Source organism: Xenopus tropicalis, chromosome 6 (genome assembly GCF_000004195.4).
Source record: "Xenopus tropicalis strain Nigerian chromosome 6, UCB_Xtro_10.0, whole genome shotgun sequence".
In the NCBI taxonomy this organism is placed as follows: Eukaryota; Metazoa; Chordata; class Amphibia; order Anura; family Pipidae; genus Xenopus; species Xenopus tropicalis.
In genome coordinates this window covers 35,302,798-35,316,986 of record NC_030682.2, presented here as the reverse complement: position 1 = coordinate 35,316,986, position 14,189 = coordinate 35,302,798, and the positions used below count along the sequence as shown (strand labels likewise).

The following is a 14,189-nucleotide window of genomic DNA, read 5'->3' as shown; positions in this document are numbered from 1 at the left end:
GACCAATGTGAAACCAACACCATATATTATTCATAACTGCCTACAAAATTAGGGTTTTTTCCATGTATCCAATATGTCTCCTTTAAAGAGATACCGACACCATACTCTGACACCCTCTTACTGTGCCTGGCACAGCTGTGAATACTGTTTTAAGTAAATATAAAAACAATATTTATTTCAAATTTGCAGCTTTGTGTCATTTGCATGTTGAAGGGTCAGTATGGTTGTGGAAGCTCATTCTTCTTTATAGTTTGATATTTAAAATTTATCAGTCAAGACACTTTTGTTAATTTCATCTGTTGGATTGGCGTAAACACTTTTCTTTCAAGAAAGCATGGCCTTATGGTCTTTGCGTTCATAGCTTCTGTGGTGCTCCATGCAATGCCCATTATGGGAAGCAATTTTATTCATATCCTATGTTTGTCTTAGTGCTTAATCATTCCTCTCTCTTTTTCACTTCACATTATAATTGAGCTTAAAGGACAATGAAAGGTTAATATAAATTAAAAGTTAGTCTAAAGGCATTCTTTTTAAGTACATACTGCATATCTAAATTCCCAGATCCCTGCTTGCTTCTCTGAGATATGGTGCAGGCAGCCTACAGCAGTGTGAAGCCTACAGTGACATCACTGAAATCTCTCTCCCCTTCCTATTCTCTGAGCATTTGTGTAACTTGATCCTGTCTGCTGTTCTGAGCTACACATGCCCACCAGCCAATCAGAAGCGGATCTGGCAGAGGGGAGGGGGGGAGGGAATGAAACACATGGGCAGTATGAAGCAAGGAGGGAAAGGAAGGGAGAATACCTTTTTAGAGATGTGAAGTAAGTGTGACTGAGTAAATATTTGATTAGGTGAGCCAAAAGTGTGGTTTTTTTACTAAACAATAGGAGGACTATTGGGCAGTATGCTTTTTAAATTTTGACTTGCATTCTCCTTTAAAGATTTACTGTGTGCTCTGTGCTGGTGTCAAGGGGGCTCCAGATATATGAACAAAATCTACCACTATTAGGGCAAACTGCAGTAGCAGTTCTGTTTCATCTGCCATAATACTGATACAGGTATGGGATTCCCTTATCCTGAAACCCGTTATCCAGAAAGTTCCGAATTAGGGAAAGGCCATCTCCAATAGACTCCATTATAAGCAAATAATTCTAACTTCTGAAAATGACCTTTTTCTCTGTAATAATAAAACAGTACCTTGTACTTGATCCCAACTAAGATATAGTTAATCCTTATTGGATGCAAAACAATCTTATTGGGTTTATTTAATATTTAAATGATTTTTAGCAGATGTAAGGTATGGAGATCAAAATTATGAAAAGATACAGTATCCGGAAAACTCCAGGTCCTGAGCATTCTGGATAACAGGTCCCTTACCTGTACTACAAAATTTGTATGTCCACCAGCAGGGAGACCATCTATTTTTCCTATATTTCTGTCTACAACATGCAAGGTACTTTTTTTTTTTTTTAACGAAAAAGTGCAGAATCAGCAAAGTAGTCACGTGAATATAAGGAAATCCCATGTAAGCAGGATTGTTAAGTTTCAACTAAAAATTGCAATTTGCTAAGAATTTAGATTTGTTTTATACCATATAATATAAGCTGTTTAAATTCAAATGCTAATATATACAAATACATTTCTTATATGAGTTTACATTTTATTGCAGCAAAATGAGCATTCACCCCAGTAATTCAAAAATGACATTGAAGAAAATACATTTTAAATTTAATTAAAGATAGTTAATATTCATCCGACGTGAACCTGCATAAAGTCTTAAGGATAATCGAAGATACTGATCTAGAGTCCTACTAAAAAAATTAACTTAGTCAAGCAAACAAATCAAACCAATTTTATTTGTAAATATCAAAGAAACCGATTTCAGTAAAATATTGTAAGTTTCAAACGTATTCATATTTAACATACACAGGGGATATATTTACAAAAAACACCGTCAATTCTCAATGCACAAGTTAACAGTTATCCAAATGTAGATTTGTTTCTCCATCTCTATGAGAAGTAAAAGTTTCACAGCATAGCATGTTGCTATCCTATAAATGGAACATGGATGGAGTATTTCTTCTTTCTCTAATAAGGTGTGAACCATGCATGCAGTATATGATATATTAACAGCAAGGACCAAAAACAATTGCAAAAATTAAAAGGGAAATATTCATTTTTTGTTTTATTCATGGCTATCAGAGTCCATGCTTACATAAAATGTGAGGATAAGCATAGTAAAAGCTAAACAGATGATTTAAGATGTATTCTCTTGTCATGTCTGGTCATTGTACAGGTTAAAAAGCAATTATTTGGAGTGCTTGGGACCTGAGGCTCTTGTATAATTCTGAGCACCTACAAATTTTTACAGTTATTATGAATTATAAGTAACAGTTTTATAATTATAGTGAAATAGCAACAGGGAATGAATGAAAAAGTTTATTTAAAGGAGAAGGAAAGGTAAACACTAAGTAAGCTTTATCAGAAAGGTCAATGTAAATACAGCTATAAGCACTCACAGAAACGCTGCACTGAGTTCTCTTTCAAAAGAAACAGGATTTCTTGTGTGTCTGTTTTCCTCTGCCAGAGACACGCAGCTCTCTCCTGCTCTCCCCCCCCCTTTAGGAATGTGTGATCTGAGCCAATCAGCAGGAAGCTTCCTCATAGTCTTACAAACTGAGCATGTATACCAGTCTTGGTGCAGGAGCAAGGCATTATGGGAACTTTCTTTGCTCAGTGTTTTTTTTTTCCTATGAGGCTTTTGATCATCTGAACGGGAGAAATGTGGGGAGACTTAAGGGCACTATTGAGAGAACTGAAGGTATGCCTGCAGCTTGAGATTAACTCTTTATTAGCCTTTCATTCTCCTTTAAGCCATACAGTAAAGCAATAGCACTGTGGAGTTTTTGTAGCAATGTGGGTAATAGGTTTCAGGACGAATGATCCCACACCTATATTTACTACCTATCTTGCATTAATTCCTCATTCCTCACTTTATACAGAGGAGAAACGCTCTTGAAACTACCCATTCATTGTAATTTACTGCTGGATGATTGGAAGTCTTTATAGTTTATACTTTACATTTTCAGGGGCTATGAAAATAGAGCTGAGCTGCACATAAAGATGCAGTAGCTGTTATTCCAGCTGTATTACAACTTTTCTTAACTATCCACAAATTCACTGAGGAATAATTAAAATCTTTCAATACCTGCCACACTGGTTGTTCAGAGGTTAACAGTAAGGCTGCAGTGTCCCCTTAATCAATTAGATTTCCTTCTCCTCCTGTAACCCACTTGGGCCCCCCCTCAGGAATTTGCTTTGACTTCTGGCTTGTGGGCATGCTCAGTTGTTCTAAGCTCAGATTACTAAACACACCCCAAAACTAGCAGCCAGTGAAGAGATGGCACTGCTGGTTCCCATAGAAACTCAGCTTTAGCTGTCTGCTTCAATTTTTTTTCTCATAACTTTCTCTCCTGAGCTCTTTTATCAAAGACAGTTCTGCCTGTGTGAGCCTGCATTCTTTTAAATAATGCTGAATAAGGATCTGTGTGTGTAGACTGTTTGCAGATTTAAATGTAACTGATTATGTATCAGAGGAAAAATGGCCACCAGGTAAAAGTTGCTATTTGCTTTAGGAAAATGTGATGGTGCTGGCAAGCGGATATATGCAGTACAAATTATGCCATTTGGGTGGGGGAGACGTGCCCAACTGATAAACACTGTAGGCAAATGTAGGCTTTACATGTCCTTTAAGTAGGTATGTTTATTTGGATAAGTCAGAACAAGTATTTTATTTAATCATTACATGCAGAAGTTTAAAATGCTACTAATGCAATAAGGATAGTATTAAAATGTTGCTAATAGTATGATACTTTGATTAACTTTGGAGGGAACCTAGGAATATTGGAAAAGAACTGCTAAGTAGAAAGACTTTCAAATAACTGTCTGGAAATGGACCAGCACATTCACAGAAAATTGTCAAGGGACAGCGCCAAATGCCAACATTTATTTAATGATACAACGAAAAAGTATAAATATTTGCGTGTCTCAACTCCTAAAAAGAAACAATACTGGGCAAGGTCTAAAGGGCACATTAATTAGAATTTGCACACATTTTCTTGGAAAACAAAGATTGATTATTTTTTCTCCTGTGATCTTGTAAAAAATTGACGAAAAATTATAAATAAGTTAATCACAATTGCATATAGTTGAGAAAAAAAAGTAAGGGTTCACATTTTCTTATGCAACTTTAAGAAAGTTGATAAACCATGACTGTCCCAAAATTGAGGGAAATTTTTTTATTCTTTCATCTTTAGTTGAAATCATTTTTCGAAAAACATTGTTAAATTGGGCAAAAACTTGAGTGAAAATAAACGAAAATTGAGACTTTTCATAAAGTTGTGGTCATGTTCGACATTCATTTTTGATAAATCAGCCACTTAATTTCATAACATAAAGTATCAAATCTATACTACAAGCATAGGAGATCAAGGGAATAAAGGGTGTTTTTTTTTTTTGTTATTGGAACCATAAGCAAGGAAAAAGAATTTTTTATATCTAGTAACTAGTAATGGAGACTTAGAATGGGAGGGGACACAGAATTAAAAAGCAGGATTAGTTTAGTAAATGTGCAAATTTGTCACATTACCGACAAAACATCACCCCGCTGTGTGTGCTCATGCTGTAACTCTGATTGCCTAGAAGAATCCAAAGATTGCTTCTCACTCGTGAGGTCATCAGAAGTGACAAAATGCGAGCTCTTCCTTCTTCCTCTATAGCAGTGTTTCTGCTAAAAATAGGATAAAACCTTAAAATATATACACACAATATTCACTAAAGCATATTGGAGGAACCGTAGTAGCAAAACAGCAAAACTTCCCTTTGACATTAAATACTAGTTATTTATATCTATCTGTAGATGCCCAGTCTAATGCACTTTGTTTTTTAAAAGTTATTGCTATTATTGTGATAACAGATATAACAGCAAATAAAAAAAAAAAGCCATTCAAATCAAAAGTACATGTACAGTGGCTTGCAAAAGTATTCGGCCCCCTTGAACTTTTCCACATTTCGTCACATTACAGCCACAAACATGAATCAATTTTATTGGAATTCCACGTGAAAGACCAATACAAAGTGGTGTACACGTGAGAAATGGAACAAAAATCATACATGATTCCAAACATTTTTTACAAATAAATAACTGCAAAGTGGGGTGTGCGTAATTATTCAGCCCCCCGAGTCAATACTTTGTAGAAGCACCTTTTGCTGCAATTACAGCTGCCAGTCTTTTAGGGTATGTCTCTACCAGCTTTGCACATCTAGAGACTGAAATCCTTGCCCATTCTTCTTTGCAAAACAGCTCCAGCTCAGTCAGATTAGATGGACAGCGTTTGTGAACAGCAGTTTTCAGATCTTGCCACAGATTCTCGATTGGATTTAGATCTGGACTTTGACTGGGCCATTCTAACACATGTATATGTTTTGTTTTAAACCATTCAATTGTTGCCCTGGCTTTATGTTTAGGGTCGTTGTCCTGCTGGAAGGTGAACCTCCGCCCCAGTCTCAAGTCTTTTGCAGACTCCAAGAGGTTTTCTCCCAAGATTGCCCTGTATTTGGCTCCATCCATCTTCCCATCAACTCTGACCAGCTTCCCTGTCCCTGCTGAAGAGAAGCACCCCCAGAGCATGATGCTGCCACCACCATATGCGACAGTGGGGATGGTGTGTTCAGAGTGATGTGCAGTGTTAGTTTTCCGCCACACATAGCGTTTTGCATTTTGGCCAAAAAGTTCCATTTTGGTCTCATCTGACCAGAGCACCTTCTTCCACATGTTTGCTGTGTCCCCCACATGGCTTGTGGCAAACTGCAAACGGGACTTCTTATGGTTTTCTGTTAACAATGACTTTCTTCTTGCCACTCTTCCATAAAGGCCAACTTTGTGCAGTGCACGACTAATAGTTGTCCCATGGACAGATTCCCCCACCTGAGCTGTAGATCTCTGCAGCTCCCCCAGAGTCACCATGGGCCTCTCGGCTGCATTTCTGATCAGCACTCTCCTTGTTCGGCCTGTGAGTTTAGGTGGACGGCCTTGTCTTGGTAGGTTTACAGTTGTGCCATACTCCTTCCATTTCTGAATTATCGCTTGAACAGTGCTCCGTGGGATGTTCAAGGCTTTGGAAATCTTTTTGTAGCCTAAGCCTGCTTTAAATTTCTCAATAACTTTATCCCTGACCTGTCTGGTGTGTTCTTTGGACTTCATGGTGTTATTGCTCCCAATATTCTCTTGGACAACCTCTGAGGCCGTCACAGAGCAGCTGTATTTGTACTGACATTAGATTACACACAGGTGCACTCTATTTAGTCATTAGCACTCATCAGGCAATGTCTATGGGCAACTGACTGCACTCAGACCAAAGGGGGCTGAATAATTACACACACCCCACTTTGCAGTTATTTATTTGTAAAAAATGTTTGGAATCATGTATGATTTTCGTTCCACTTCTCACGTGTACACCACTTTGTATTGGTCTTTCACGTGGAATTCCAATTAAATTGATTCATGTTTGTGGCTGTAATGTGACAAAATGTGGAAAAGTTCAAGGGGGCCGAATACTTTTGCAAGCCACTGTATTTTTCACCTAGGATGCCATACTTTCTAGAAATAATACTTTATATTTAACAGCACAATTTAATAATTTTTAAAATTACACATACATTTTTGTGCCATTAGGCCTTCTAAGGGAAATAATAATAGTTAAAATAGTAATTTGACCCTGTAACACAAAATGTGTAAACCCATCCAACTGACCTTTCATGCCTTTCTACAAATGAAACAATGTAAAGCTTACTGATAACTGACCATCCTGGATAAAATTCATTATAACAAAACCTATTAAAGACACTGTGTCCTCTTTACAAGATGCTCTTCAAAGTTTATCTCACACGAAAGGAAAAAAGTTAAAGATCAAATCAATGAGGCTGAGAATTGAGTCAACATGCATCACAAGTTACAATCTGCACTTAAAGACCTGAGAGTGCTGCTAGATAACAGTTGAATATTGGCAACATGCATAGCTTCTAAATTATTGGTATTTCAGGTGGCGTGAACATAGGACAAAATTAAAGGTTACGAAAAGGATTTCAGAAATTCCTGTTTTCTAAACATCACCATTTAACACACGACAATACAACACTTTTACAAGAAAACATATATCATTGTAAAACACTAGATAACATAATAATAAACATATAAATTAACAGAGCATCATATGTTGCTCTAATTTGAAAACACATTTTCTCAAACCTTTGTAGAACTGGATTCTTTAAATTCATTTTATGTAATTAATTAACAGTGTTGGAGAAATATGTTCCTGATATTTTGATAATATTTCATTAGAATACAGAAAATAAATTAAAGGTTGACAGCCACCATGGGTTATAGCCCTTGCTGGTAACACCAGGAACTAACTTTTTTATCTCTTAATTTCTGTGACTCTGGGTATAAACTGTTGGGGGCCACTGCTCTACTGACTTACACAAGTCACTTATGCAGGGCTATTTAAACTATTTAAGCTATTTAAAGATGAGGGAGAGGAACAGAAGAAGAAACAAACATTAGTAAATATATATGAAATTGCATTTAACATTAAAAAAATTTAAAAATGGGCACCTACTGGGAGCAACATCAAAGGGGGTGGGGAGCAACATGTTGCTCACAAATCCCTGACTGGGGATACACTAAAAAGAGACCAGGGGCTGCCCTCCACTTATCTTGGCAGAAACAGCACTAGTACTATTTTTAATTGCAAAGCTGCAACAACAACAAAAAATGTATATGCACAATAAAAAAATAAAAAACAAGCCAACACTACATAAAAAGTTTACTCAAGCAGCACTCTCAATTAGTAAAGAAAAAATAGTTTAATTGTGCCAGAAACGAGGCAATGTTTTGGGCATCACACCAGCCCAGAATGTGCCATGACGATTCATAATTAGCACTCAAACAGAGGGGATCCTTTAGGATGTTACAATAAAACAAGGGAATAACCAGCAATAGTTATTAATAAACAAGGATAAGTTACATTTAAATTTAATTTGGATGGTTTAGACAATTGCAATGCAGTTTACAAGTTTTATACGCCGACAAGAAAATGACCAGAGGGTTTCTTAAAAACAAAGCCCCCTGTGGGGGAGAATTGTTTTATTGCACCCAGCTCTATATTTAGATATATAGATTTTAGTTAGGTGACATAATTGGACAATTCAGCAATCAAAACACATGGAATTTTGGGGAGAATTAAAGCACAAGGAATATAACATGGAATGTTACTTCCAAGTTCAAGTTCCAAATTCACGAAATTTCTGTGTAGATGGTAGTAATCCAAATAACTCATGTGACATTACCCTAAGCATTGTAATAGTGCAGAATGTGCCAAACAGGAAAATTATTATAAGACAAAAAAAAAAGGCACAAAAAGACATTAGAAATATCTGGTTAAATGTTAAAACTCAAGGAAAAACAACTTACTGTGCTTCTTAGTGGAGTCTTCTTTGTATCTTGTGGCATATCCTGAGAGACAAATTTTATAGGTTCTTTGATCTGCCTCCTTGACCTCTTGGTGCCATCTGGTAAAGTTTCCATTGCAAAATCTGCTTCTATATCACTGCTTCCTGCTTGGTCACACTCAGAGCATTGCCTATTTAAAATAGAAAGGTTTTTACATAACATTCATATTTTATATTGTAGAAAATAGAAAGAACAGGTATGGGATCGGTCATCCGGAAACCTGGTATCCAGAAAATTCTGAATTTCGGAAAGGTCATCTTCCATAGACTCCATTTTAATCAAATATTTTTAATGTTTTAAATATGATTTCATTTTTCTCTATAGTAACAATTAATCCTTATTGAAAGCAAAACAATCCTACTAGGTTTATTTAATGTTTAAATAATTTTATTAGACTTAGGGTATGGAGATCCAAATTACGGAAAAACCCTTATCCAGAAAACCTCAGGCCCTGAACATTCTGGATAACAAGTCCTATATAAGCAAAAACATGAACAAAAAAATGTAGAAGAATTGCGAAAATATAATTCTTACAACATAGCAATTACTGTAGCCAGTGAAACAACCAGTTTGGCATTTACAGTACAATATTATAGTAACCATAATGTATAGCCAACCAGCATATTATAGACACGTTGTTTTAATACCAAGAATATTTGTCATGGCCAAAAGACTAGACATAAAAGCAGGGCTGTGGAGTCGGAGTCGAGGAGTTGGAGGCAATTTTGGGTACCTGGAGTCAGAAAAAAATGAACCGACTCCGACTCCTACTAAATTTAAATGGGAATAAAAAAAATAAAATAAAGCAAGTTTAAATGTCCCAATTCACAAACAGTCATAATTAATTACTTCTCTGGTATAAGAATAAAGCCCAATGCATGCAGTGCATAAACGAACATGTTGAGCGACCATGAAGCTTTTCATTGACTGTATGCTTCACTAAATGGGATGTAACGCACAGTTAAGGTGTGGCAGCTCCACTGCGAACCTAGCCTAACTCTCACTGATAACTAAGTAAAAAAAATTTGCAGGACTAGAAATACTTGTATATGTGAAGGGAATGGATGGTCAATAGTTTAAAGGAACAGTAACACCAAAAAATGAAAGTGTATAAAAGTAACTAAAATATAATGTGCTGCTGCCCTGCACTGTGTGTTTACTTCAGAAAATCTACTATAATTTATATAAATAAGCTGCTGTATAGTATGGGGGCAGCCATTCCTGCACTGGCACAAGCTGGGGTGTTTGCTACAGAAACCCTACTATAGTTTATATAAATACCCTGCTGTGTAGCCCCGGGGGCAGCCATTCCTGCACTGGTACAGCTGGGGTGTTTGCTACAGAAACCCTACTATAGTTTATATAAGTAAGCTGCTATGTAGCCATTAAACCAGTTTTACCAGTGCAGGGCAACAGTGCATTATATTTGTATTACTTTAAAGCTCTTTTATTTTTTGGTGTTACTGTTCCTTTAAGACTGAAGCTTTAAAACATTTGAAAAACTGCTGTAATTCAGCTGTAATGTTAGCTTAAACTTTAAACATGACTATGGGATTCTAGGGAAATCATTAGGAGTAGGAGTATAGATACAATTGTCTATCAGTTTATTATTAGCGCAGTTGTGTTTTAAGTGCCCCTTCCCCTTCCTGGATGTATAAAATACATTAGCATATTAAAACAGAGGAGTCGGAGTCGGAAGCATCAGAAACTGAGGAGTGGGAGAATTTATCTACCGACTCCACAGCCCTGCATAAAAGTCTGCAAGAGACATTTATATATTTGTGTAGACCTCTGATAGGTTTGTGAGTGGACCTCAGGTATTACTAATCATGGTAAACATTAATATATTATGGTTTGTCATTATTCATAGTATTTTAGAATGAGCATAAAAAATGTAATTTGTAGTTAAAAGGAGCTATAAGTATAAAGATATATATAATGATAGTGTAGCTTGGTGATTTCTTATTTCTAGTCATCTAATTTCCCTTAAAGACATTGGGGGAACCATGGTCCATTAAGGTCCACTTTGCAGATTCTGCTACTTTATAACCCCATTCAATTGCCATCAGTAATTAGGGATAACGTTCCTCTGATTTTACTGGTGTTGGACCAAGTAGCTAGGAGTCATAAAAGTACAGGAGTTGAAGATAAATTAAAATTCCTGGAGAAATCAAATTCTATGATTCTATCTGATAAGGCATGGTTAAATATTGGTCTAAGAAGTCATTGTTTTGTCCCCTCAAGTAGCCAATTGAGTGAAGACTAGCTAATTGGGCATCCAATATTGGGTAATACATGGCTACCTTAGACACACCAGAAGAGAAATGACAGTTGGTGATGATTAATAGAAGAACAGGGAACAGAGAACTCCTTCCTTGATACAAAAGAAAGTGACTCATGCTCCCCTTGTGGGAATGGGGCATCATTTGGTCAGTGCTCCTTCCTCAGAAGATTATAACAATATTATATGTCATGAATCGACTGCAGGTCCTAGTATATCTCATCAAGCAAATAAGAATCTACCTTACATCCCCTTATAGCTGACCATGATTCTACATAATCCAACCTAAATCAAAATATCTGGGACCAAAGGAATAAAAGAGGGAATTTTAAGGTTGTTTAAAATAACGGAAATTAAAAATAATTCATGAAATAATAAATGAAAAAAAAAACCGAGGATCAATAACATTAAATGCTCCTTGTGAAAACCCACTAATATCAATAAAGACAAAATGGAGAATGGATATAAAAATGCGCTAAAGCATAAAAAAATAATTATTTTTCCTTCACGTTATAATGTAAGATGTGATTGCGTGTTAAAAGAATACCGCAAAAATGCAATTGACACAGATGGCTTCAATTAAAAAAACAAAAAACATTCAAAAAGTAAAATATACAAGTATAGTCCAGGAAAGAAAAGAAATTGTTGATATCTTAAAAATAGAAAAAAAACCTAGCTTCTACTTGACCTACCTTTTTTGGACTCCAACAGAGAAATACTCTTTTTTTATCCCTGGACGGATGACACTTAATAGGCCTTTCAATTTAGTTAAAAGGTAGAACAAAATCACAGATTTTCCGCTCAGTTATTTTTAAGGTAGAATGCTATGTCAAACTGACACAAACAGATTATCTTTCAAGATTAACCATGTATATGCTATAGATGTTAAGACTTACTATGGCTCTTCCAGGTACTGATGTAGCAAAGCAATTAGGCAATTAGCGAAGATGTCTAAATTTGTACGCCAGTGACCTGATCTTCCCAGGAGCCAATGAGGAGCAGCAGGCAACTTATGATGTCATATAAGTTACATTCCTGCTGTTGCCCATTTGAAAACAGCCTGTGTGTGCAACTTCTTTCCTCCTTGATATGTCCTCTACTTCTTGGAGCCCTCCTCCTGTTGCCTCCAACTGGCCCACCAGCACCCTGCCATTGTGATCTACCTGCCTGTTTTTTGTTCTGGCACATGTCTAACACTGTAACGCACACATAACTATACCAAACACACTCAAATGCAGCTTTAACCACACATGGCTTATTATTTATATAGTGCCATCAATTTACGCAGCGCTTTCTAGGCTAAACTTGTGGGTTTGGAAGAATGTACTTTTCAAAAATATATGTCTTTCTGGTGTAAAGTTACTTTTTTATGGCTTAACCCCTACAGAAAAAAATCAAACATCAATTTGCTTTGCAGATTTCACATACATTTATCAATTCAAGTTCCACATTACACCATTTATAAAACATTATGGATATCATTTTACCAAAATCCAATCAACTGATTTCACTAGTAATAAAGTATTTACTTTAAAAGGGGGCTTGCTCTACCCCACTTACAAAATTACTACTTTGCAGCCCAACTATCCTATATACATAACTGGTTTAACCCCGACAGCAACAACTCATTGACTGCACTGCATGCGGCAATTATGGGCTCCTTAGAGGCCATACGCAACTTGCCATATAGACGACAGGCTGACCTTCCCCCTTTGCCCGAGGTACTTACCACTCCTAGGAAAGTCTGGGTAAAGCTACAAACTAAGGTCCGTACCCCTCTTTCTCAATTATCAGGCAAAGCGCCACTATGGAGAAACTCAAACCTACCACATGAGACGCTTAGTCGACTTCCAATATTGGCCACAATTAGGAATCAAACACCTAGATGATCTACTGGTGGAAAACTGTTTTGCATCATTAGAACAACTGAAAGTCAAACTCAATGGGCCAAATATTCAGTTTTTTCGTTATCTTCAACTTGGACATGCCTTTCATTTCCAGTTTGGGACCTACCAACTCTCACCCACATTACTGTTGTGGGAAGCTAGACTCTGGGCTTTAGACCCCACCAAATTAGTCTCTCAACTGTATAGCATAATCCAGACCTCACACCCAGCTCCATTTGATAAGGCCAAACGTAAATGGCTGGCAAATGTTCCATCCCTAGACGAGGATCAATGGGACGAAACAACTGATAACTTATACGACTTCCTAATATCACTCAGAGATAGAATGATCCAATTTAAGATGATTCACCAAATATACATTATCCCCCTGAAACTCAAGGCCATGGGGAAATTAGAAAGATCTAAATGCGTGAAATGTAATATGGCAGAGGCAGGTTTCCTCCACTTGATTTGGGACTGCCCCAAAGTACTAACATATTGGACAGAAGTCACTCACTATATAGAGGAACACCTGTCCCTTCCTGGCATCAGGTCCCCCAAAGTATGCTTGTTAGGAATAATTGATGAATTAATACCTCTTCAAAAATCGAGAACATTACTACGCTCCCTTGTGTTCTACGCAAAGAAGGTAGTAATAATGAAGTGGATGAGCCCCATTCCTCCCACAATTCAACAATGGATAGAACTAATAAATGGGACACTTCCGCTGATCAGACTGACACACAATGCCCGGGGTGCACCTGGAAAATTTGAGAAAATATGGGAACCCTGGCTAGATGCCAACCCCAGTATATCTCTATCGGACGATTAATACACACATAACCCCTGGTGTACCTGACAAATTGATACCACATGGAGTTCTGTCACCAAGTGTATAATGTAAGTGATGATGATGATGATGATGTAAGTGCCAAGTTACTTTATTTTGTCAGTTTTTCTTTTGTTTTCTTTTTGTTTGTTTAAAAATGCAAAATAAAAACCTTTAAAAAAAAATAAAGTATTTACTTTACACTGGTAATAAAATATTTACTTAATTTTACCAAAATCCTATCAATTGATTTCACTAGTAATAAAGTATTTACTTTACACTAATGAATACTGGCAAGTCCAATGATTTTTAAGCAACTTTTGGAAAACTTTGTGACTTTACAAGGAGCATGAAAACAACATAGAGGCGGGGTGTTTAGGTCAACACATTTTCCAAAGTTTTCAGTGTTTCCTCTCAAACATGGCTAAAGCTGGCCATACATGCACGAATATAATCGAACAAAACATTTTGTTATGCAATTTTCTGGCCGTGTGTGGGCTCTGAATTATAGTCCCAATAATTTTCCAGCCATGGTGATCATTCATTTAGTCAATTGGACAGGTTATAAAATTTTGGTCAGATAACTGTGCATGTATTGTGTATCTGATGATATCCTTGGGGGAC

At 36.6% G+C, this 14,189-nt stretch overlaps 1 protein-coding gene across 11 annotated transcripts in view; it reads right to left on the bottom strand.

Moving 5' to 3' along the window:
• Window positions 1–14,189, bottom strand: part of phf14 (PHD finger protein 14) — a 125,822-nt gene that overhangs the window by 71,900 nt on the left and 39,733 nt on the right. For 6 of the 11 annotated variants that reach the window (XR_001170949.3, XM_012964395.3, XM_012964390.3 and 3 more), the window contains 2 exon segments: window positions 8,531–8,699; window positions 4,649–4,789 (listed from right to left, as the gene is read on the bottom strand). Coding sequence is in view for 10 of the 11 variants with exons in the window: in XM_012964395.3 (XP_012819849.1) it covers window positions 4,649–4,789; window positions 8,531–8,699 (310 nt within the window). In the remaining variant the exon portion in view is untranslated. 11 annotated transcript variants of the gene reach the window in all.